Source organism: Corylus avellana, chromosome ca2 (assembly GCF_901000735.1).
Source record: "Corylus avellana chromosome ca2, CavTom2PMs-1.0".
NCBI lineage: Eukaryota > Viridiplantae > Streptophyta > Magnoliopsida > Fagales > Betulaceae > Corylus > Corylus avellana.
This window is the reverse complement of record NC_081542.1, coordinates 6088565-6112073: the sequence shown is the minus strand read 5'-3', so window position 1 is coordinate 6112073 and position 23509 is coordinate 6088565. Positions and strand designations below refer to the sequence as shown.

Sequence of the window (23509 nt, the reverse complement as noted above, 5' to 3'; positions counted from 1 at the left end):
CCTAAGACAAGGAACGAGTGAGTGACTCGTCAAAGGTACCGGCAGAGAAAAGTCCGATGTCTAAATCAATAGAGTATTTGAGAGAGAATCCAATGGACAAGATAACTAAGAGGAAAAATGTGCATACCTAAGAATAGGGTCCATCACCTTCACTTATAGGACTATCGTTGTTACGATGAGTAGGCTTGATATGGCAGTGAACAGGAGTCAAGGGCCGGATGTGGAAGGTGACATATTCTCATTAATAGTTTTTCTTCAAGGGATGCTCCAACAGATCATTCCCTTTTATTGAGCCACGTTTAAATAGATAAAACCCTCAAGGAGAAGATACCCTTACTTCTATGGTCCACTCACCACGTGTCCATTGGGTATGTAACCGGCGGTGAGGGAATTGTTGGTCGACAATTCCCTCAAGAGAAGGCTAACCTAATTGGCATAGCCAATCCTAAGGGAAGGCAGACCTTTCTAGACATGTAGAATGACGGATTTTATTGGGTTTAAGTGGTGGGCCCTAGGAGCCCCTAGTAATAAATAGTATGATGCTAGGGTGACATTATTTGTTGCCTCTATTGAGTATTAAGACCATATGGATTTAAAAAAATAAATAAAAAATTTGAGATATGTTGGCACTATAGTTTCCAAAATGGAAAAAAAAAAAAAATTGTTCTCCGTTTTAAGCATCCCAAGCCGATCTGACATATCATGCTCTGGATACCACCTTTTCTATTCTCAGCTGTCTGGCCTGGAGGCTGGCCTTTTTGCAAATTTGAAAGGTGTTTGATTCCTTTCCATTTCCATTTTCCTAATATTTATTTTTCTCCTCATTGTATATTCCGTTTGAAGGAAATATCATTCAATCTATTTAAAATAATATCAAGTGTTTATAAATATTTAAAATGCACAATAAATTATTAATGTCATTAATAACAATTTACTAATTTAAACTAAATTTAATGTGCCTTTTAAATATTTATAAACACTTGACACTCTTTTAAATGGATTGAAAGATATTTCTTCTAAACTGATTTGGAAGAAATTTCTATCGTATATTCATTTAGAAACCCTTACATATTATATGAGACAGAAATTGCCATTTTAGATGACACCATTTTACAGCTCAACTGAAGATTGCTAATTTAACTTTTTGCTTTGAGGTTTTCCTGAGAGAGATATGCATGTTAATTAATTAAAATTAATATCCAATTATTATGATTGATTAATTAGTTGTTATCCCCCGATGTAATCTAATTTTAGGAAGCATTCCAACCCAGTGTTACACACAACAATGTCCAACAATTCATGGCTGTACAAAATCCTATTAATTAATCAAACTTTACCAAACGGCCAGATCATCATGCCCATCATTTGACCCATTTCTCTTCTTTACACAAGTAACACAACAAGTATAATCCTCATGATGCTATCACACGGTTTTGAAACCCAGAAATTTGGCTTGTTTGTTTTTTGAATTTTTTTTTTTTTTTTTAGTGTTTTACACAACGTAAAATATTGATCAACTAAAAATGTTTTCTGTCAACTAAGAAAAATAATATTCATGAAGCATAAAATGGTTTATGCAATGAAAAGCGTAAACCATTTTAAGCATAAACCATTTTACGTCTCATGAATATTAATTCTTGTACTCGACAAAAAACATTTTTAGGTTTTTCCTTGCACTCCCACACCCTGGGACACGCAATTGTGAGAAGCAACCTTAGTCAACCGAAAATATATAAAGAATAATTCTAGAAGTTCTTCTTGTGTTCTTTTTGTATCGCTCTAAAATAAGGTGGCTTTTAGAATTACCATTTGATCAAAATCTAATTATGATCAATCACATCAAGCCCAATTGTTAACTAATATGTGTCTAATTTAATTAAACAAAATATTTAGATTAATTTTTTTAGTTGCTTTATATTTATATTTTAATGTGGTGAATAAAAGTTGATACTCATATGTTTTTTTGAATAAATATTTGGTTCCATTCATCAATCAAGAAACTATAGAGCATAAACAATATCACAGATACAATTAAAAATTTCTTTCACCTAAATCTTATCAACTGACTTGTTTAACTGCAGCCTTATCTAGCATGTTACTATAAGTGAATGAAAAAAGAAATTGCTAATTTTCCATACGAATTAATTGCGAAATAATATTTCAAGCATTTTCTAGAAAAAAGTTAACTCAGTCTTTTTAACTGTATTTAAAAATAAAACATTTTACACCGAAACAACAGCGCCATATTAACTTACAAGTAACTACAAGTAACTTAGTTACGTGTGGCAAGAGGAGGATTCACATGAGCTACACAACATCCACCTGCCCTGGAAAAGCAACAAACCATAGCTAGCTACCCAAATTCCGAAGCTTCCAACACACAAATCAAAACCAGATAGATAGATAGATAGAGATCGAAAATGATGAGTGTATCTAGAAATTAATTAAGCAAGCAGGAAACTAAAATTAAAATAAAATAAATAATAATAAAAAATGTGGAAGAGAAGGGCAGATCTGAGCGAAGTCTTAGGCCATATTTCGTGGGACCCGGCACCGTTTGCTCTATCACTCCAGCTCATTTTTCACCACCTTTTTGTCTCGCTGGCATTTCCTTCACCATAATCTGTTTCTCTCTCCTCCCCTATCTTTGGCGTGCGGATATTATTAATACCCTCATCTCCTTCTCCAAACCATTTGCATGTCCATTTTTTCTCTCTTTCTTGCCAAATCTTCTAGATCTTGGCCTTCCCAACTATGGTTATGAGCTTTTGCAAAAAGAGCGTCCACGCTTTTCTTGGCCTCACCACCTCCATAGACACCACCACCACTGCCTTCACTGACAAGCTTCCGTGTCACCACCACATTTCGTCGTCGCTTGCGGGAGGGTTGGGACTGATCAGTGCCGCCGGCGGGGGTGATATCCAACGCTCCCCGAACGTTCTTGAATCGTCTTCGGTTAAATCCACGCCTCCTCCACCTCCTCCTCCTCCTCCTCCTCCGGCAGCTCCGATGATGATGACGATGATGATGATGATGAAAGACAAAGACCCCCGCGGGATAGGGTTCATCGATGATATAGGAGGCAGCGTCGACGGGTTGATGTCGTGCACCGAGAGTCTGGGGTTTGAGAGCTCCGACGAGAGACGGTTCGACGACAAGATTGAGGAGGAGATTAATGGGAATAATGAGAGTAGTAATGATGGGTTTCAAAGGCGGACGACGATTTCGACGAGAATGAAATGGAGGAAAGAGGGAGCGGAGGTCAAGAAGTTTCCGCCGCCGCTTTCTTCCATGACTCGTAACGGCCAGCGTAATTTCTTTTTCCGTGCTGTTAGGAAGGACGGCCGCCTTGAGCTCACTGAGGTCAGGATTGATCGGACCGAGATTCTCCGTGCTTCCCGACAAGATGGGCGCTTGAGATTGCACCTCATCAGAGACGACCCCGATGAAGATGAAGAAGAAGAAACAGATTTCGAAGAAGAAGAAGAAGAAGAAGAAGAAGAAGAAGTAAGTGGGGATGAAGAAGATAGAGTAGAAGAAGAGAAAGAAGAAGAGGAGAGTGGGGAGTGGAAGTTTCCGGCGAGTGGCGACGGGGTCATTAGATGTCACGAGTTGGCAAGCCACCACCACCACCAGCATCACAGTCACCACCAGCACAACTTGCATATATGGAGGCAGCATTGTGTGACAACCGGGTGAGGTTACCATGCTCACGTGTGTTTGCGAAATTGCCAGAGAGACAACCAGGTTATAATTTTTCGTGTGTGTGTCTTTTGGAAGCGTGTTGAAGATTTCTGCAACGTGTTATCTGCTAAATTTAGCAATCAGAGATGGTTGATGCATGTGTCCCATCTTAAATTTGGTATTGATAACAGTGGAATCTCTGCATACGTACGACAGCAACCCAATTGCTCTGCATCGCCAGCAGAGAGAGACAGAGACAGAGACAGACAGACAAAGGTTGCCAAATTTAGAATGGCTCTGTTTCAACAACATAAACACAGTTTCAGTACCATTTTTGAGACCTCATCTTCCATCAAATAAAGAAAATTCTGAAGAATACCAATACCAATACCACATCCATGCACCACCGTCAATTTTCTCTGTAATTTTTTAGATGATTTATAAGGGGTTCTGTTTTATCTTTCCAGAGCTCATCTTTCATCAAATATACCAAATTTTTGAGACACCAATATCATCCACAACCACCAATTTGCTCAAAACAAAGGAGCATAAAAAGACCACCTTTGTATGTATGTACGTTTTTGTTCATGATTTTTTTGTGGAATCTGTACATGTAAATGGATATTCTTGTGTGTTTATGGCAAAAGTCGTGAAGATGATGAAATTCATGTGATTTTTGAAGATTGGTGGTGTGATTTTTGTCAGAAGATGCTGAGAGGACTTTGAAAATTAGCCCAAAAAAGTACTGGTGGACATGTTTTTGTGATAAGACGATGAGGGTCGTTGAGGTCAAGTACTTACTTAAAAAGTTGCGGAGAGGGACTTGGTGTGAAGTTGACAATGGAAGCTCAGGTCGGTCCTCGGAAGGAGCAATAAAGGAAAACGACAAGGATAAGGTTACACGTGGACGCTGTTGACTGCTTTGAAAAGTCATCATAGCTTTGACTAAATCAATGTTTTTTTTTTTTTTTTTTTTTTTTTAATTAGATTAAAGCCATATGCTAACTTATCCTGATTATATAACACTCGGTGACACATGCTTGAAAAAGTTAGGAATTGTCAATATTGCAAGGTAATTAAGGGAGAAATTAATGCCGACGTATAATAACTGCATGCATCTATTTTCATATATTTTTTATACGTTATTAGTATATATAGATGCAGTTAGTAGAAATCACTATATATATATATATATGCAGATATGGATAGCAATTTCAAGGTATACTGATTGAGCCATTTCTTCCTCTTGCTTAGAAATTTGTTAGAAATGAAAGTTATTATTTTGTCATATTTTACTTATAATACAAGTGTTATTTATATTTAATTGATTCATGATTTTTACTTGTAGGGATGTTTATTTGGATTCATGATGTGCCGTAGATCTATTGTCATCAATGTTCACTTATGAATGTGCTACATTTAGACTATATATATATATATATGTTTTATGTTTTGAATTTCAGATTTTTTTTTTTTTTTTTTTTTTAATGTTTGTTGGATTTGTAATTTATAACAAAATGATTAATGAGTGTGATCTGAATAATAGTGTTCTACTATAGATAAGGCATTTTTATAGTTACTATAAGCATGAATTATATACATATACCTACATTATGTGAATGCGAATGCGATCATTGCATTAGCATCCACATTTTCACTCCTAATGCAAGAAACATTTACAGTGACCTCTTGCCACTTTTAGAGGTAGAGTTTCATTAGTACCCCAAGGACGGAGCTAGGAAGTCTTATGGTAAGGGGCCAAACCAAAACCTTTTTTTTTTTACAATTTTTTCATTTGGTTGTTTTTATAAACTAAAGAGTACCCCAAATAAAAATTAAAAAATATTGTAGTCTACAATCAAATAACTATAGTTATTAAATAACAACTAAATAATTATAATTTTTTATAAAATACCAATAAAAAGAGCAAACTCCATGTACAAACTTTTCAAGATGCCCGTTTAGCAACCCACTATTTTTTTTTTTTTTTTTCCTTTCTACCCAAAAAAGTCACTCATTTTGTTCACATTTACAAACAACTTTCTTCATTTTTTACTCATAGAAAATTCAAAACTCATTTTACTTGGATCAACACACCTTTATGTCTTATCAATCTATTTCTTTCTCATTTTTATTCGACCGGCATATTTGCTTTGTGGTAGCCAACACTAGTAGGGACTACAATTTTTTTTCTACAATTAGGGCTTCAAAGTTTGAATGGGGAAGAACCAAAAGACTTATTGAAAATTTTTATATAATTAGGACTTGTAGGTTTGAATGGGTAAAAGCCAAAAGATTCTTGGGTGGGCTAAAAGAATTAGTGAATAGGGGAAAAATCTTTACTGAGTTGGACAAAAAATATTTGTTGGTATGGGCCAATAAGCTGGAAGTAAAGTTTTACTAGAATTGAGGGTGGCCTATGCTGGCCCCCTTCCTCCGTCATTTGCATTTGCCTACACCTGTAAAACAAGGGAGGGGTTGTCAGAAAACCATGGGTGTCCAGGGAGTCAATAAGGGATCGTTTGTTATCCAAGAGGTGCATTTTAATGTTGGTCTTGAACCTGGAGTGGGCAATAGCCACCGGGCTCCGTCCTACCACGCCTTATATGATATGGTCTTCCAATAATTAATCAATTCTTTTAACTTTTTTTTTTTTTTTTTTTTAGTACGCTAATCAAACAATCCTACCATGCATTTACTTTTGTTAATAACATAAAAGTATATGTAGCCTGTGTTTGACTGCGTCCAAGAGGGAGGATATAAAAGTAAAACTCGTCGACAGCAGGGATCGAACCTGCGCGGGCGAAGCCCAACAGATTTCAAGTCTGTCTCCTTAACCACTCGGACATATCGACATTGTTGTTTAATCACTCTCATCATAAAAAATTAATAGTTCCTAATTTTCATGTGCTTTTTTACGAGTTATCAGACAAAGAGTAATGAGAAATATTATACACTAATTTTGGGTGAGTGAAATCCGTAAAGTTGAAAAAATCTTTAATATTATGCACCAAACGGGTATCCATCTATTCTGGTAATGTTACATCTAGTTGTGTCATCTATTTGCTTTAGTAGTTTAGTTTACTACAAACTTAATTGCACAATTCTAGTGTGACTGGATATGAGAAAATTTGACAAGTGTTGTTGCTTTGTAGAGAAATATTAATTAATTAATTAATTATTATTATTATTATTATTTTTTTTGAGAAAAAAAATACTATAGAAGTTTATGGACAAATGTTGTAGCCGGTTTCGTCCGGCTAGCATCTCCCCCCTCTACTACCATGAGCCATATCCATCTTCTAGCACAAATTATGAACCTACAATGAACATTGTTGGCTATAAGTGAGTTTTCAAGCTAAAAAGTAAAAGCATATAGAGGAATCAAAGTATCAAACATCACAACACTTGCTTTGTTGCATTGTTTTTAAGGGTTGATTTCGTGCTGTAAAATCATGCAAGAACATTGTTTTAAAGGATTGATTTCGTGTTTCCAAATTATTTAATGCGATCGAATTTTTTGACATGCAATCTTATAAGATTATATTATAGCGTTTACTTTAGTTAAAAACACACTTCCAAGTACAAAGGCCAAATAAACAACCTTTCAATCTTTCCTTACAAATAATAATCTCATAATTTTTTTAGAGCAATAGAATGAAATAAATGAAGTATATATATATAGTGCTCTCTAGTGGGCATTTTTTATAGTCGTGATTATCAGCCTTGTTCTAAAGAGCTAGAAGCCCAAATCTTGATAATGGTTAATGACCAAATGGTCAGAACCACTAGAAATTCAATGGTAATGAAAACTCTTAATGACCAAACGGTCATAAAGCCAAAAATCTTGATAATGGTTAATCACCAAACGGTCATATATCATGACCATTAGAAATTCCATGGTGATAAAAATGGTCATAAGCCAAAAAATCTTGACCAAATGGCCAACTTGAAATTCTCGCATTCATACTATTGATGAGAAAAAAATTTGAACCAGCCACTTCAAGTCTTCGTCCATGAGAGAAAGTGCATCATTTCTTAGCTTATGAGTTGCACCATTCGCTTCTCTTCTGATGTGAAACACTTCTTACTGTTGTAAAGAATGCAACACTAGTCAAACATTGTCAATTAATTGGTCATCCTTCTATAATGCTTGCACGCCCTATAAAGCATCGCTTTTCAATTTTCCATGTTGCAATTCAAGCCCTCTTTTAAAAGTTGCGGCTCTTAAAATTACTATAATTTCTGCAATAGCTGGATAAATAATATGATCAGGCCCGATGGCATATCATTGTAGAGAGGGAAAGACAGCCATTGACGGTGACATGTACAAAAAAAAAAAAATCTGTGAAAATTTTATAGCCGGCAAACAATGGGAACGAGTTGAACAAGTTGTAGTATTCCTTCAACAATTTCCTGGTCAAAAGAAGGAAGATTTCTTGCTTTGTGGGCTTCTTAGCTGGAAATAACGAAATATATAGAGTTTGACTTTCTTAGATCGAGTTCTCGTAAAGAAGGCAGAAGGGGGCTAATCTATGAACTAGATCCAACTTTCCAACTGGTTCTTTAATACGTAAGTTTACTTAAAAGTTTAATTTAATCCCAGAATGGAATGTCTTAGGTTGAATATTATAAAATTCGTAGGCTCATGAGAAAGAAACAGATTATATAAATTAAAGATGAGAGAATGATTTCGTCAAACCATTTTATAATCTATGACATATCATGCCAGATGGGGAATGAGTCGAATGACACATCCAACCAGCCCATCATTGAAAAAAAGGAGCCAATCTTTCAACTATAAAGTTAATACAAAATTAGTGAGTTATGATTAAAAAGTTTTGCGTTTTTAATTAAATGAGTTGGATTATAATTGACTTATATATAGTTAATATCTTGATATAACTCTAACCCGACACGAATTCAACATGAAATTTATAAATTAGGGTTAAAAAGTTTGATCCGTTTAATTAAATATATAATCTTATATTTACGTTATGTATCGACATGACCTGAACCCAATACACAAACACGAATTGCTGTCCCTAATCTTAACCAAGTTCAAGTCATATATCATTTGAGAATATTTTTTCCAATTCAAACTAAACCAAAAACACCCTCCAAATACGTTAAAAATAGAGCCAAGATTTGCTTCAACCTTTCTTGTAAGATCTTTTGGGCTGCTTTAACAGTTACCAAAAACACTTTTATTTTTCTTTTGGGATTAAAAAATTAATTAACAGGAACGCGTTTTCATTATTTGCGATAATCCAGAACACTTTATGACGATGCTAGAAATACGTTGCCCATCCTCATTGCAAACGCACAAGTTTGAATTTTGGTGCAACCAGAAACGCAAAGTCAAGCACGAACGATAGGAATAGGAGCCAGATAATTATGTCACCCCACGGCAATCAACGAACCGTGCTGCCGAAGCGCATAATCGTGATGCGCCACGGCGAGTCCAGGGGCAACCTCGACTCGGCGGCCTACTCCACCATCCCGGACCACCAAATCCCGCTGACGGAGGCGGGCCTGGCCCAGGCCCGCCAGGCCGGGGCCCAGCTCCGAAGCCTGATCGACGGGTGCTCGTCCCCCCAGTGGCGGGCCTACTTCTACGTGTCCCCCTACGCCCGCGCCCGATCGACGCTCAGGGAAATCGGGCGGGCCTTCTCGAAGCGGCGGGTCATTGGGGTCCGAGAGGAATGCCGGATCCGAGAGCAGGATTTCGGGAACTTCCAGGTGAAGGAGAGGATGAAAGTCATCAAACAGACTCGGGAGCGCTTTGGCCGATTCTTTTATCGCTTCCCCGAGGGCGAGTCCGCCGCCGATGTCTTCGACCGCGTTTGCGGTATGTTCTTCTTTTCTTTTTTCCTTTCTCTGCTTTCTTTGGCTTTTAGTTGCTTTGTTTATGGGCTTTGGAAGTAGTTCTCTCTTTTCTTTTCTTTTCTTCTCTTTTTTAAATATATTCTGAAGAATTTTTGGACGTATTTTCTTTGATTTTTGTGCTTTGTTGTTTAGTTAGTTAGTTAATCAGTTGTTGGGTTATGCTTAAAATGGTAAGACGACGATCTCTCAGAATTCTTAGGTATTCTACTCACTAAATTTCTTCCAATCTCAATTTGAAAAACAATTGTTGAGATCTGATGAATTCTACTTGGTAAGCTACCTGAGTGATATGCATACGATTTTGGGTTTCTTTTCTTTTTCTTTAGGTCAAATTATTTCGATGTTTTGTTTGGCTGGTGGAAAAATGTAGGGAAGGAGAAAGAAGTTGGAAGCAATCAAAACTGAAAACTTTCATAATTCATGGTGGCCTCCATATAGCTTTGCTTTGAGAATTAGCAAGAAATATATATGATAAATTAACACTAGAATGACATTTGCTAATTTCCCATTTTGTAAATTTAATTTTTGAGATAAAAACAACCATCAATGTGTGCTGCCATGTCCCAAAATCTGCGAAGAGTAAAAGGGAAATGCAAGATTCATATCCTCTGCAATCTAGTACAAGAATTTACTCCTACATTATGATTGTAGTTGGGGGATTGTTGAGTCTATCAATTGAAAGTATACTCCCAAAAGAAGAATTTTATTTGCAAAATCTTCTGTCACTGAAATGATAACAATGAGGAGATAATTTGAATCCTGCAGGTTTTCTTGAATCCTTATGGAGGGACATAGAGATGAACAGGCTTCACCATGATCCTTCCCATGACCTGAATCTTATAATTGTATCACACGGGCTAACCTTGCGTGTCTTCCTCATGAAGTGGTTCAAGTGGACGGCCGAGCAATTTGAGCACCTGAACAATCTTGGGAACTGCGAATTCCGAGTGATAGAGTTAGGATGCGGCGGAGAATACAGCTTAGCAATCCATCACACGGAGGAGGAAATGCGAGAATGGGGGCTCGACGAAGATATGATAGCTGACCAAAAATGGCGAGCAAATGCCAAGAAGGGTGACTGGAATGACGATTGCCCCTGGTATCTTGATGCTTTCTTTGATCCTCTGGGTGAATCAGATGAGGAAGAGAGTAATAACAGAAATCCAAGTGATTCTTCTAGTATGTATCTATAGATTGTCCAGCATTTGAATTGAAAATTGTACTGATTTACTAGGTTGTGGTTTGTGCATGTTGGTTTTTCAAATATTAGAAACAGGAAGGGTTGAGGGTGATTCGGTGGTATAAAGTAATGTAGTAAAGATCAAAGCTTCCAATTTGAGAGTTGGGAGAACTGCTATAACCCTTGGCTTCCTTGTTACAGATTGACCCAAAACAAAGGTTATACCTTTGTGGATATTTTTAACTTACTTTTACAACCATTCAAATTTGATTATGTTGGAAATATAATACAGAGGAATAAAATATTGGTACCTCTCTTGCATCAAAATAAGATCTGAGTAATGTTGTTCTATGTGTCTTAGCTCCTGAGTCTCCAGGCTACAGCATTTTCTTCTCTCGGCAATGGAGTATGTTACTATAGCGATACCCACAATATCCCGTCTAAATTCTTCACCATACTCAAAAGAGAGTGCAATTTGTACACATTACAACACTCTAATGCAACAAACTTCCAAAAACGTTTTCCATGCACACGCTGTCAAAAGCTTTCTCAAGTTTGTTTTGGATTGCGTTAAAGAGCTGAAAAAATATTTTTAGTATTTAAAAAATTGTACCAAACAAAAACTATCATATTTGGTAAAAAATTTCAAGAGTACCCCTTTGACTTTTTTATTTTAAAAATGGCAAAAATGAACTTTTGCCAAAAGTACTTTTTGGACCTAAAAGCCATATTTCTCAAACACAATCCCAAATATACTCTTATTCCCGCGCACTCCAAAAGTCAGATGTTCATCTAGTTCAAATGGGAAGTTGGTAACTACCGATTAGATGCATACAGATTCAATTTGCAATTTTAAAACATGTAATTTTAAACTAATGATTTGAATATACGATTTTTAAAAATGTAGTTAAGCATTCGGTATCGTAGTTTAAACTTTAAATTTGACCACCTTGTTTGCAATTTGAAAATGCAAATTTTGATGGTAATTTTAAAAAATACACACTCCCAAATGAATTTTTTTTTTTTTTTGGTTGATTTAGTTTAAAATTACACTTTTAGTCTGCAAAAATGACAATGCCATCAACACTCTAAACTAGGGGAATTAACGTAAAAACCAATTATGAGCTATATTCATCTAAATGAAAATATCTGTAGGTCCCTCTGATTTGCTCTCTCAAGATTTTTCAATCAAATTTGATTGATAGTATGGTGATATATATATATATTTTTGAAGGGGATAGAATGGTGATATTACTTTGCTTAATTTGTCAAAAGCCTAGATTTAAGACTTTAAGAGCATGTTTGTGATTGCGTTTGAAAAATAAAGTTTTTAAGTCCAAAATAAATTTTGAGCAAAAGTTTCATTTTTATGCTTTTGCCAAAAGTGCTTTTGGTCATTTTGGGCTTTTTTGACCTTTAAAAGCGCTTTTAATTTTTTTTATAAAACGAATACTTTTTTTTTAAAACGGACTTTTTGAGCGTAAAAAATCCCAAACAGGCCATAGTAATTCCAACCACCACAATCACCATCTTTTAATTTTGTTTTTTAATTTAATTTTTGAATTTGTCATAAATAAAAAAAAATAGTAAAAGGCACTTAATGAATTCTTATCACACTCTCTTCTTACATCCACAATGAAAGTCATCCATTTTCATGATATGCTCTAAAGTTTAAGTTTTTACAAGATATAGTTTGGTAACCACCAAGAAGAAAGAGATGAACAAGGATTCTCGTTGTGAGAGACACAGAAGGACACGCCATGTGCGAACATGGCCCAATTGCTGACAATCGGAGAGCGCCCTCCAACATCGGCCAATGCGGAATTTTCACAAAACAGAAGTTTTCTGTTCCCCAATCCAGCAAAATGATTAAAGCAGCCTCCTACTTGACTAACCAAAACCCCCAAACCGAATCTTTCTCTTTTGTGCTTTCTCTCTCTCTCTCTCTCTCTCTCTCTCTCTCTCGCTACAAATCTACCTACATTTTGCTTATCTCATCATGAACATCTCTTCTTTACACTTTCCTGGGATCTGAGTCTCCTTTATTTTCCCTGAGAAACAAAGTTAAAGTGCTCGTGTATCACAGACACACAGAAATAAAATCCGAGACGAAGTGAAAGTGCTTCAATCATTAGTTATAGTTAATATCTGCTCCTATTTGATGCTGGGTGTTCTTTATTTTTGCTAAAAAAAAGTTCACACACACTTCTAGAAGACACCCGGGTCGTCCAATGATTGTCTCGCAGTCTTATTTATTCAAAGTGTGTGACCCAGATCTTGAAATGCATATCTAGTTCCTGATAGTGGGCATTCTTCGTTTCTTGCTAAAATATTCACTCTCTTCTAGTAGACACCAAAGATTGAGTTATGTCCCGATTTCGAGTAATGGGTGTTTGATATTTGATCTTGGGTGTTCTTCATTTTCTTGGGTCAAATCACTTTTTGGGTTTTTTTTTTTTTTTTTTTTTTGGGAGGGAATAGATGGCTTATCCACCGGATCATGGGATCTATACTAATGCGGTTTTTAGGTTGGTGTTGGTTTTGGTGGGAGTGAGTTTGCTTGGATACACAGTTGGGCCGCCACTGTACTGGCGCTTGAAGGGGAATTCAACTGGTCAAGTTTCATGTCCTTCATGTGTTTGTGATTGCTCTTCAGAGGATCTCTTCTCCGTACCTTTAGGTGAGGTTCAGTTTTCATTGCTTGTTACAAACTTTCAATATAGTAACATTGGTGGTCCATTTGCATATTTATTTCTAACTCCTTTTGTGTTCCGGCTTTGAAAATTTTGTATACCATTGTTTTAGAACATATTCTCTTTTTTGGCATAATAAATAGTTCTCCTTTGGCAGTAATGCTTCAGATGCTTCCGTTTGCAGAGTTAATAGTGATATTGGTCTTACATTTTATGGTCACGGAAAACGCTGATCTTGTGTAATAATAGTGCTAGTTTCCAATTTTGACTTATTCAAAAAATTAGAGAAAAAAAATCTTTTTTTTTTTTTTTTTTTTTTTAAATGTTAGGGTAACAATAAGCCGCATCAACTGGGTAGGAAAGCATTCCAAGTAGCCAATTTGTATAGTATTTACTCAATTTAATTCCTTAAACTGATGTTAGTTTATTATCTAATTAAAGTTGGAAATGTAGCTTCGTTGAAACTGGTTTTTTTGTTGATATATTGAGAGAGACTGCTTACAGCTTGGTCTGCCACTATTTACAGGAGTCAGACGTCCTTTTTTTTTTTTTTTTGGTTTTTGTTTTTTGGAAATAAGTTTAGCCAGTCTTTACTAGGTCTCTCTGTGTTAGTAAAGCTTTGGGTTGCCTAGGAGTGTGAAATTTACACTGGTCCATCTTTTTTTAACTTCTGTGTGAGTATGAGGTTGGGAGTTGGGGATAGTTGTACCTTATGTCCATTTGGTCTAGCGGTTTCAAAACATATGGTTTAAAAAAATAGCAATTTCGAAAAGCAAGGAAAATGCAATTACGCGCTTGGTAAAATCATGTTTTAGCTTATAAAATTGTACGTTTTTTGAAATGTAATTTTTTTTTTCATGTTTTCAAACTGCCATTTTTTTTTTTCAAACGCACTCTCAAAGGGATATTAGTTCCTCTTTCATTATAGTCTTAATGAATGGTGCAGATGTTACTCGAACTCAAAATTGGTTTTACAGTCCAGGTAATCTTGGATGACTGTGATGGGCCATTAACCAAGTTTGAGCAATACTTCTGTTATTACTAGGCTTCATCACTTTTTCTGTCTATCTTTGAGCTTGGTAATATTAGTTACATTTTCTTGTCATGCCTGTTAATACATTTTTTTTTTTTAATCCTTCTTGCAGAAATCGTCAACAGCTCAATTGGAGGTCAGTTCATGTGTCTTACTTTCTTTTTGTTTAAGTGTTATTTTAAGCTGTCCATTGGGACAGGATCAAGTGGTTCTGGTAGTTGGAACCTCAAAACTTGTTAATGATTCACCCTTGCATGTCTTCTTGTGGGATATTAATTCAGTGCTTTCAGGAATAGAGTGGTGATGAACATGTGTCCAAAAGGATATGAAATTATTATACGATTTATCTTCCTGAACATCTGCAGAGATAGAAAGAAGGGCAAGTAGGAGTTGTGTTTGGTTCTTCTTTTTTCAGCACTTTGAAGCTTCTATAATTGGATATGTAGAAATCTTTGAAGCATCCAATGATTTTGAAATTTTCCCATCCAGAAATGTTTTAGAACAAATTATAAATCAGCCGTCCCTTCTTTCTTTGAACAGTAATGCATAGCTGATATATGATTAGTACTTTTTCCAGATTGGGATAAAATGGTAGGAAATTTGTGAGCATCTTGCCTTCACATACCCATTGATATTGAAATGGAATAGTTAGTTTCTTAAGAACTTAACTCATTTTCTGTGATATATCAGTACAGAGTTTATAATCTGTGATTGAAAAAACTGAATTTGTGTAAGAAAATGCTCACTGGGATATTTACACATTTGCTTTCTGCATGCCCTCTGTGACCACAATTTTATGAAAACTCATAGCAGAGTTGCTGCATCACTTTCAAAGAAAGCACAGTTCAATTTCCAACATGAGTGTTCAGCAAATTTTCTTCTGCATATTCATCCAATCATTTTATTCACAATGTGCAGACTGTGGTAAAAATGATCCAGATATGAATGAGGAAATGGAGAAGGATCTCGTAGCTTTACTGTCAGAGGAACTAAGTTTACTGAAAGCTGTTGCTAATGATACTATGGAACACACAAAGGCATTAATGATGGACACTAGGAAAGCCTATTCACACTATCAAAAGGAGGCAGAAAAGTGCAGTGCTGGAGTGGAAGCTTGCGAAGAAGCAAGGGAGAGGGCTGAAAGAGAACTTGCAGCGGAGCTTAAGCTCTCAGCATTGTGGGAGAAACGAGCTCGTGAACATGGGTGGACGGATAACAGAAGAAGAGCACACTCACGATCCTAGTTTTTATGTTTTTGTTTTATGCTAATGTTAGGCTTTTGATCGTACAACTGATGCTTAGAGGTCTCTTTTGTGAATATAGATACGTTTAACAGTATTTACTTTTCAACTGTTCTTGTATACTTTTTAGAATAAACTATTGCTAAAAGGAAGGTAGATTAATGAAATGAATCAATGTTGGTAGATTTAATCCAACCTCTCATGTCTCATGCATTGGATAATTTTTTTCAAACTAGGCGAGAGAAATAAAAATTGGTTTCTTTTTTATTTTTTTAGAAAATAATATCCACCTACCAGAAGAACACCTACATTCTTCTTTTTCAATCATGTGCATTAACATTTTTTTAGAAAATAATATCCCCGGGTCATGTTTAATAAGTTTGATCATTCACATTTAACTTCTTACTTAAAATATAATCATAATTAATTTTTCTCCATTTCTGCCTTCGTTTTTCCCCTAGCTTACAATTAACACACAAAAAGAAGGGAGCTAAGAAATGCTTCCAAGGCGCACTTTTTTTTTTTTTTTTTTGTTCACAAGCAATACAAAAAGGCACAATTTATTGTTAATATAATAAGCCTGTATGGCTAAGGAAAGCCAGGAGCTCCACGCACCCATTACAACTGCGCTCCCAAGGTTAAATAAATAGAAGGCAAGAAAGTCCCCCACAAACCACAATCCAGTTTGACCTTAGTATTGCCAAATATCAAGACCATGAAATCTTGTTCTACATGTGAAGTGTGTAGTAAATCAATGACTTATTCTTTGGGTTTATTTGAGTGAAAAATTTATAGTCTGGCTCCATCAAGTCAAATATATACTGTCCAAAACCGCAAAGCCGGCAGCAACACCACCTTCATCTGATGAAGATACTTTTGTCCGCAGCAAGTAACCACATTGGTCATTCACAATCACCTTGTTCTTGTTCCTGCACATTCCATTCCAAGAAATGAGAAATGCCGGATGAATATGCCTTACTTGGTGCTTGTTTGGTATGTTAACAAAAATGGGGTTAATAAAACCAATTGCCAAATTGGATTCATAGAAGTAATTGTCAAAGAGAGACATGTAAATCGCCAAGGGTGGGGGTGGGGGTGCCTTCATTGAATAAATGGGAAGCACATGTACCTCAAGTAAGCACTATATATACCAAGTTCTGATATTGCTTGATCTTTATGACAAATGCCATCGCGCATCAAAACTGTGGCAAAAACATTAGGGAATACCCTTTGCATTAGGATGTAAGCTGCACTTCCATCGGTCCCTTCCTTCTGCAATCGTAGAAGGGTTTCTCTCACATCAATACCGTAGATATTGTTCCCTGAAGTAGAAAGATTAATCATCTGTTAACAATGTTATTAGCGGCAAGAACAGCAGAGCAGAGTTCAGGAAATAATGATACCTCCGCCTTCTCTTTGGGGTTTCATAACAAACAGCTCAGGTATTTCAATTGCCTTTTTGACAATTTCTGAGTCATCCAAACTCCACAATCCAGCAAAGCATTTCCGTAGTTTGGCAATATCCTCTTTATTGTCAAGAAACCTGCTAACAGAGGAATCTTTAAGGAAGAAAACCCAATTGGAGTAAACCTGTTCTGCGAATATTTACAAAAGAATGAAGTACTCATAGTTTTCAGGACAAATATGCAAGTGAGAGAAATACTTCTATCATGTTTTAGCCAGTAAAGATGTCAATCACTTAATAAATCACGTTGCCTCCTGCTTTTGATAGAAACTAGATGGCATTTAGTGGGGTTAAAAATAAGTAACTGAACACTATATTTTCAACTTCACCTGAAAAATCATTGCATTAACCCATTACTAACCATTCTTTTAGCCATCAGAGAAAGTCATTTGCATTAACCTATTACTAACCGTTCTTTTAGCCATCAGTACCAATCTTGTTATGAGATTGCTTCCAAACACACCACGTAGTACTGATTCACAAATGACATGGACATTGTAAGGAGTAGTAATCATGCAATACCTCTCAAGTACATCAGGTTTTGCGAGTTCTTGTTGAATCTTTTTGGTTCCTGCTAAATGATAAGAAATCGATGGGCACTTGATGGCAGATGACTGCTCCATAAGTAGCCTAGCTTTCCATTCCTACAAATCAAGTAAGAATGAGTATAGAAGAATCATATGATAGGCATTATATCCTGAGTTCGACACATCTACTGGCATGGTATAGTGGAATTCTAGTGGATGGATAGTATCATATGGTTGTGTTAGAGATCATTTAGCAAGCAACCAACAGAAATATATACATATATTAGAGTGTAGGTATGGATGAAATACTTCAGAGAGGATTACACCGGGATCCAGTAAAACAGAGAGGGAAGTAGAGAGACAAGCTGAGAAGGGAATTTCAAGGCGAGCACGCATTTGTATTCTTCCAATATGGAAATAGAGGTGTTGGAAATGTATGGAACACAAACATAAGCTACATATATCAAAAAGAAAACAAAAAATAAACCAGCAAAACAGAGGAGGAAGTAGGAGAGGACAACCTGAGAAGGGAATTTCATATGTGAGCAACATTTATTTCAATATGAAATAGTGCTTGCACAAGGAACACAAACATACAGAATAAAGACTAGTATAATATTAATCAGTTCGTCTTTTGTATTATTCCTGATAGTTGCTTCGTTTCTAAATCTTGATAATGACATATCTCAATACTGCCATATTGATGCTGGATTTTTATTTTATTTTCTTTATATATATATATATATATATATATATATATATATAAGTTAGAAGTCATTATCAGATTTAGAAACAATTCAGGAGGCAATATCAGAATAATGCACAAAGCCATTTGATTATATCTCAATATTGCCATATTGATGCTGGATTTTATTTTTATTTTCTTTTAATTTCCTTTTTACCATTTCAAAGATTTGATGCTCACGTTTTAAGGCAAAAAGAAAATAAGGATTATCTTCAGAAAATTTGTAGATAATTTGCAAGACATTTAGATTTTAAAATATTAAGAATTAAGATAAGAACATGAAGAAACTGATGATGAAGTTGGTAATGGTTTGGCACCTTTCATACAAGCATAAATTATGAATCATGTTTCACTTAAAAAATTGCCTCATACACTCTCATGCGCGAACTTTAAAAATTCAGTCAATTCCCCCTACCATGGATGATAGGAAGTTTTACTATTCACAACTCTGCATGAACTGATTGGTAAAAGAGGATGTTGGATATCCACTCATCATGGTGTACCACCATTCAAGGTCAAGCAGTCTTTACCTACTTTATACCAAAGACAAAGAGACACGTGGAAGATTACCTGACAATCATTATCACTCTCAAGATTAACAAGACAGATTCATGTGCCATTAAGGACTTGGGATTTGTCCATTAGCACCAAAAATTTCCTAGGACTACAGAACATATGTTTACATTTCAAGGAAAAGCAAAGATTCTTCTCCAGACAAAACTGCCATTCTGAGCAGCAGGAAAAAGAAGCAAAGATGCTTACTGATTCTGATGGATAATCATTTGGCATATAGCCAGCTCTGAAATAAATTACTGCAATTGCTTTACCACCCCTGCAAATGAAAGTCTTTTGTATATTAAAGTGAAAAATATAACATAGTAAAGCATCAAGTCTAGATTAGAAAACTCAATATTCCAAGGCATAAGGCTACATACACAAGAAGTGTTCCATCTGATAGAAGTTCTCCTTCGGTGTCAATTTCTGCCATCGTTTTCCGAATAGTTGTAATTCTATGTGTATTATAAAGCTAAGGAAGATAACTCTTTGCTGACTCTGGAAAAAGGCTTTCTAGCAAAATAGGAAGAAAAAAAAAGATGCGCCGACACTAATCTAGGATAGAGAAGAAAAACATAATTTTTTTAAAAGTAAATCATTTTGGAAATTAACATTTTCCTATGCTTTTTATCAATATAAGGTTTGAAGAAACACAATATAATAGCCCACATGTACTCACGCTAAGCAGTATGTTTTTCAACCCTTATGAATTCTTAAAGGCACCACTAGCCTGTTACACATGGGAGCCTGTGATAGACATAAAGAGGATATCTTTCTTTAAGAACTGCCGAAATCCAATGTTGGTCGTACATGTTACGCTCTTCAGCCTGAACCACAAACATAACTACAGCCCTGTACAATTTTATTCACAGTTACATACACCTTAAATCACCTTAGTGAATGCAGCAGCAGAAAAGAAACCAAGAAAACATATTTTGAAATCTAACCTGGGATTATTATACTCGGTCCAAGCTTTAGCAAATGCCTCCACAAAGTGACTAAGAGCAGTATTGCCAGGAATCCTTTTAGGATCTAATCCAAGGACTTCACCATAATGATTAAGTAAGGTTCTGCGGAATGAAAACATCGATGTTGGTTGGCAGGAGGGAGAATGAATGACTTAGATGGTGGTTAGAGCAATTCTAAAATCTTGTCATGTATGCCATTCCTTTACTTTTAACAAATGAATGGCAAATATATAATAGATAAGAACATGGACATTACAATGCCTGATTGGCGCATTTTGTTTCACTATTCTAACCCCTGTTCCATTCTAAACGCCCATGAGAGTTTTCCTTGCTAAGGATACAGAGGTCATTTATTTGACCAAGGTGCACTAGTGAATGGCTTAACCTTTTAGTGCCTGCTTCACAGCCTTTTTAACATGTAATCAGAAACTCAGAATATACTACAGCTACTTCATTACTAGAAATCAAACCCAACACCCAAACTTAATTTCAAGAAATTCTTAAGCAAGATTATATATTTAAAAAGAATAGTTCTTAAATAAGATGTGAAATGCAAACTTAATTCCAGAAATGCTCAACCTGTGGAGCTCAGTGACAAGACAACTGAGGCCGGGGAATGAAGACGAAATTGTGTTCAGTTCTATTTGGAGGAGCGATTTAGTTTGCTCATCAAGCATATAATCTGAGCGATATAAACCCAAGCGTATTTCCTGTGTAAAAAAATTCAAAAAATATTAGTATTTTCCCCACTACTGAACCATAAAAATTACTCCATCTTTTACACCAAGTAGTTGGAGAAATACAGAAAATGAAGTTAATAGGTAAAGGGTGTATGAAACTACATAAACACCATAGTGATTCTGTTTGATCTTTCATCACTTTTATAATCCTAGTGTGCATTTCATTTAACATAACACGCTAAATTCTTTCAAAAAATTGTTTATAAGCTAAATGCAAATGTAATTTATGCAACAAACATTATAATCATGAAATGGAGACACTCAAACTAAAATGAACAAGTAGCTCTACAAAGATCAAAATAAATCCTCACAATAATTTTTGTCCATAGACCCTATCAAAATATACACTTACCTCTTTCTTGTTAATCTCTAGCATCTTGGAATGAATATCTAAAAGTCTAGATGTAAAAGCATCTGCTTTCTTAGTTCTGCAATGTGAAGAATAGAAGAGACATCAATTCACAAATGTTTCCAATCTCTTCAGTCAATACAAAGAAACTTGAAACTGAAGAAAAACAAAGGCCAGAAGTAGAAGAAATCAAACTTAAAGAAGGATAGAAGATTGCCAAAATTGACATATTAAACTTAGAGGAAACATATATGCTAAAGTTAAGGACAAGCTAGAGGGGCAGTGAAACTATTCTGAATATGACATGCATCTACCGAGGGATAGTCATGCAAAATACTTTTGACGCAAATCATCCTTGAAAAAGGGGAAAAATATAAAAAGAACCAGAGGCTCAGCATGGTGGAAAGATTAGAAATGATTGGATGGAGATTACAACAAAGCTTGGAAAGTTTAGATTTCCTCATCAAGACCCAAAACAAACAACTACTTTAAGGTCAACAGTGTTGATTAGTTGGACAATCATCTAGGCATGGGAAAGGCAAGGCTCACGCTTGTTAGCGTTTGAGGGTTTTGGGCTTTGTTGTCTTGTAGGTTTTGGGGTTGTGGGCCTTTTGAGTTGGTTGGGTTGCGGGTGTTTTTGCTGTTTCTTGGGTTTTTGGCTTGTGGGAGCTCCGTGTGTATACGGCATGTGTACTTAGGGACGCGTTATGCTTTTTCAATGAAGTTTTACATTACTTTTTTTAAAAAAAAAAAAAAAAAATCATGCTGTCAGATTATGCAGGCACAATCCTTTCTTAAATAGGAGGTTGATGCAGTCCTAAAGCCCAATGAGCAACTTGACTAGTCAAATCCCAATCAAATCCTAACATAAGACTTCAATGACGCACACACACACAAAAAGAAAAAAAAAAAAAAAAATCCTTATCTCACTTATTACAATAATGAGCATAATTGAGATGAGGATGTTGATATGAAAGAGTGGCAACGCAAGAAATTTTAAGCGACACCCTAGAAAATTAGTCCCACATTGGGAGGGTGGATTTTGAAGGTACTGCATACGTGCTAAGTCCCACATTGGTTTTTTACTTAGGTGAGACTAGGCTTTATAAGTGGTTTCAAAGAGGTCCAATTGTAACATCAACTAGTCCTTTTTGGCTAGTGCTTCCCTAGGCCGTGAGCTTTAATGGTTGAATCTATACAAATTTGCAAGAAGGTGGTGGTAATGCCAATCATGAACAAGTGGAAACTGGTTGAGATGCTCATGTGCATGCTTATTTAGTAGAAACTAATGCTTGAGTTAATAAATTAATTTGGTTCTAGCTCTAAAGGTGTTAAAACTATGAGCAGATAAACCAAAGAAGGCATTTGTTATGGGAGTGAAAAAAGAAAAACATTATAACCTATTAGGGAAAAATACTGGAACTTATTTGGTAATAATACCCATGTCAAGTGGGTTGGATGAGGCTATTTTCCATTCAATAAATTAGGCTGTTTGCAAGCAACCACATACATAATAATAAAAATAAGTACGTGTTTGTGTGTGTACGAGGAAGAGAGAAGAAGGAGAGACTACCTGGACAATGACTCCTGTAGAAATTTGCCATCCAAACTCACTCGATCAACAAGTTCACTAAATATAGGGGCCAACTCACACGCTTGCCTCCAATGACTTTCTGGGAATGGCACGGGCAATAAGGCAAATGGGGCATGTACCAAGCCTACGCCGGGCACTTTTCCTGATCTCTATGATTGAAAGCAACCAAACATCAAATTCAAGTATTAATAATTAAACATATTTTTCATTGCAAACATAGAGAGCATAATTCCTACATCATTTCCAAGTGTTGTAATTTCTCAGGAATTACAACACAAATTACAAAGTTACATAGAAATGAAAAACTTGAATGTAACCGAACAGAGGGTCAGCAAACCAGTCTTAAGAAAGAAAAGAAAATTCTTTTAACTCCACCAAACTGAACAAGAAAGAGAGAGAATCAAAATGACCATTCTTTTTGTCCACTGACCTGTACAGACTTGTCACCAACAAGAAGCCCATGGAGAGAGCTCCAAACAAGAGCATCGTAAACCATCTCCTGAAGCAAATCTTGATCAATTCCATGATAATCAAACATGGGTTTTCTTGCGCTCCCCTCTTCTTGGGTCTCCACCTCCTCAACTTTCCCACACTTCACAGCCAACCCTGAAGAAGGTAAAGAGGTCTGGGACATGATTTTTAATGGTTTTACCAAATGGGTGTGGAAGATTTTGCGAGTTGGGCACAAAAATGAGTTGGAATTTGATCTGGGATTGGATTTTGACAAGGTAGTGACTGGTGGGGAGTAAAATATGTCAGTGGGGAAAGCGAGGGAATAAGAGGAGCAAGAGGAATAGGCAGCGCCCATTTTGATCTTGTGACCCCCTTTCTTTTTCTTTTTCTTTT

At 35.9% G+C, this 23509-nt stretch overlaps 4 protein-coding genes and 1 non-coding gene across 6 annotated transcripts; 3 read left to right on the top strand and 2 right to left on the bottom strand.

Moving 5' to 3' along the window:
• The first annotated feature begins 2710 nt into the window (after window positions 1-2710).
• LOC132172340 (uncharacterized) lies at window positions 2711-4193 on the top strand. The gene has a single exon (XM_059583824.1). It carries the CDS (start codon window positions 2755-2757, stop codon window positions 3697-3699), a length of 945 nt encoding a protein of 314 aa, XP_059439807.1. The 5' UTR covers window positions 2711-2754; the 3' UTR covers window positions 3700-4193.
• A 2264-nt stretch (window positions 4194-6457) lies between these two features.
• TRNAS-UGA (transfer RNA serine (anticodon UGA)) lies at window positions 6458-6539 on the bottom strand. Its single transcript has one exon. It is a non-coding gene; the product is annotated as a tRNA-Ser (tRNA).
• Window positions 6540-8960: 2421 nt separating this feature from the next.
• Window positions 8961-11068, top strand: LOC132171919 (phosphoglycerate mutase-like protein AT74). Its single transcript, XM_059583332.1, has 2 exons — window positions 8961-9535; window positions 10339-11068. The coding sequence occupies exons 1-2, from the start codon at window positions 9082-9084 to the stop codon at window positions 10764-10766; spliced, it is 882 nt and encodes a 293-aa protein (XP_059439315.1). The 5' UTR covers window positions 8961-9081; the 3' UTR covers window positions 10767-11068.
• A 1340-nt stretch (window positions 11069-12408) lies between these two features.
• On the top strand, window positions 12409-15899 carry LOC132171094 (uncharacterized). The gene is made up of 3 exons (XM_059582318.1): window positions 12409-13433; window positions 14592-14615; window positions 15398-15899. Exons 1-3 carry the CDS (start codon window positions 13235-13237, stop codon window positions 15721-15723), a joined length of 549 nt encoding a protein of 182 aa, XP_059438301.1. The 5' UTR covers window positions 12409-13234; the 3' UTR covers window positions 15724-15899.
• Window positions 15900-16263: 364 nt separating this feature from the next.
• On the bottom strand, window positions 16264-23501 carry LOC132171554 (glutathione synthetase, chloroplastic). 2 transcript variants are annotated; one of them, XM_059582904.1, is made up of 12 exons: window positions 23094-23501; window positions 22643-22812; window positions 21073-21148; window positions 20560-20690; window positions 19960-20082; window positions 19784-19864; window positions 19393-19473; window positions 19220-19289; window positions 17708-17829; window positions 17124-17263; window positions 16850-17042; window positions 16264-16649 (listed from the first exon to the last, which is right to left on the bottom strand). In XM_059582904.1, the coding sequence occupies exons 1-12, from the start codon at window positions 23469-23471 to the stop codon at window positions 16526-16528; spliced, it is 1689 nt and encodes a 562-aa protein (XP_059438887.1). In that variant the 5' UTR covers window positions 23472-23501; the 3' UTR covers window positions 16264-16525. The 2 variants fall into 2 exon arrangements, with proteins under 2 accessions (XP_059438887.1, XP_059438888.1); XM_059582905.1 differs by lacking the exon at window positions 16264-16649 and having other exon boundaries at window positions 16953-17042; window positions 17124-17310.
• Between the last annotated feature and the right edge of the window lie 8 nt (window positions 23502-23509).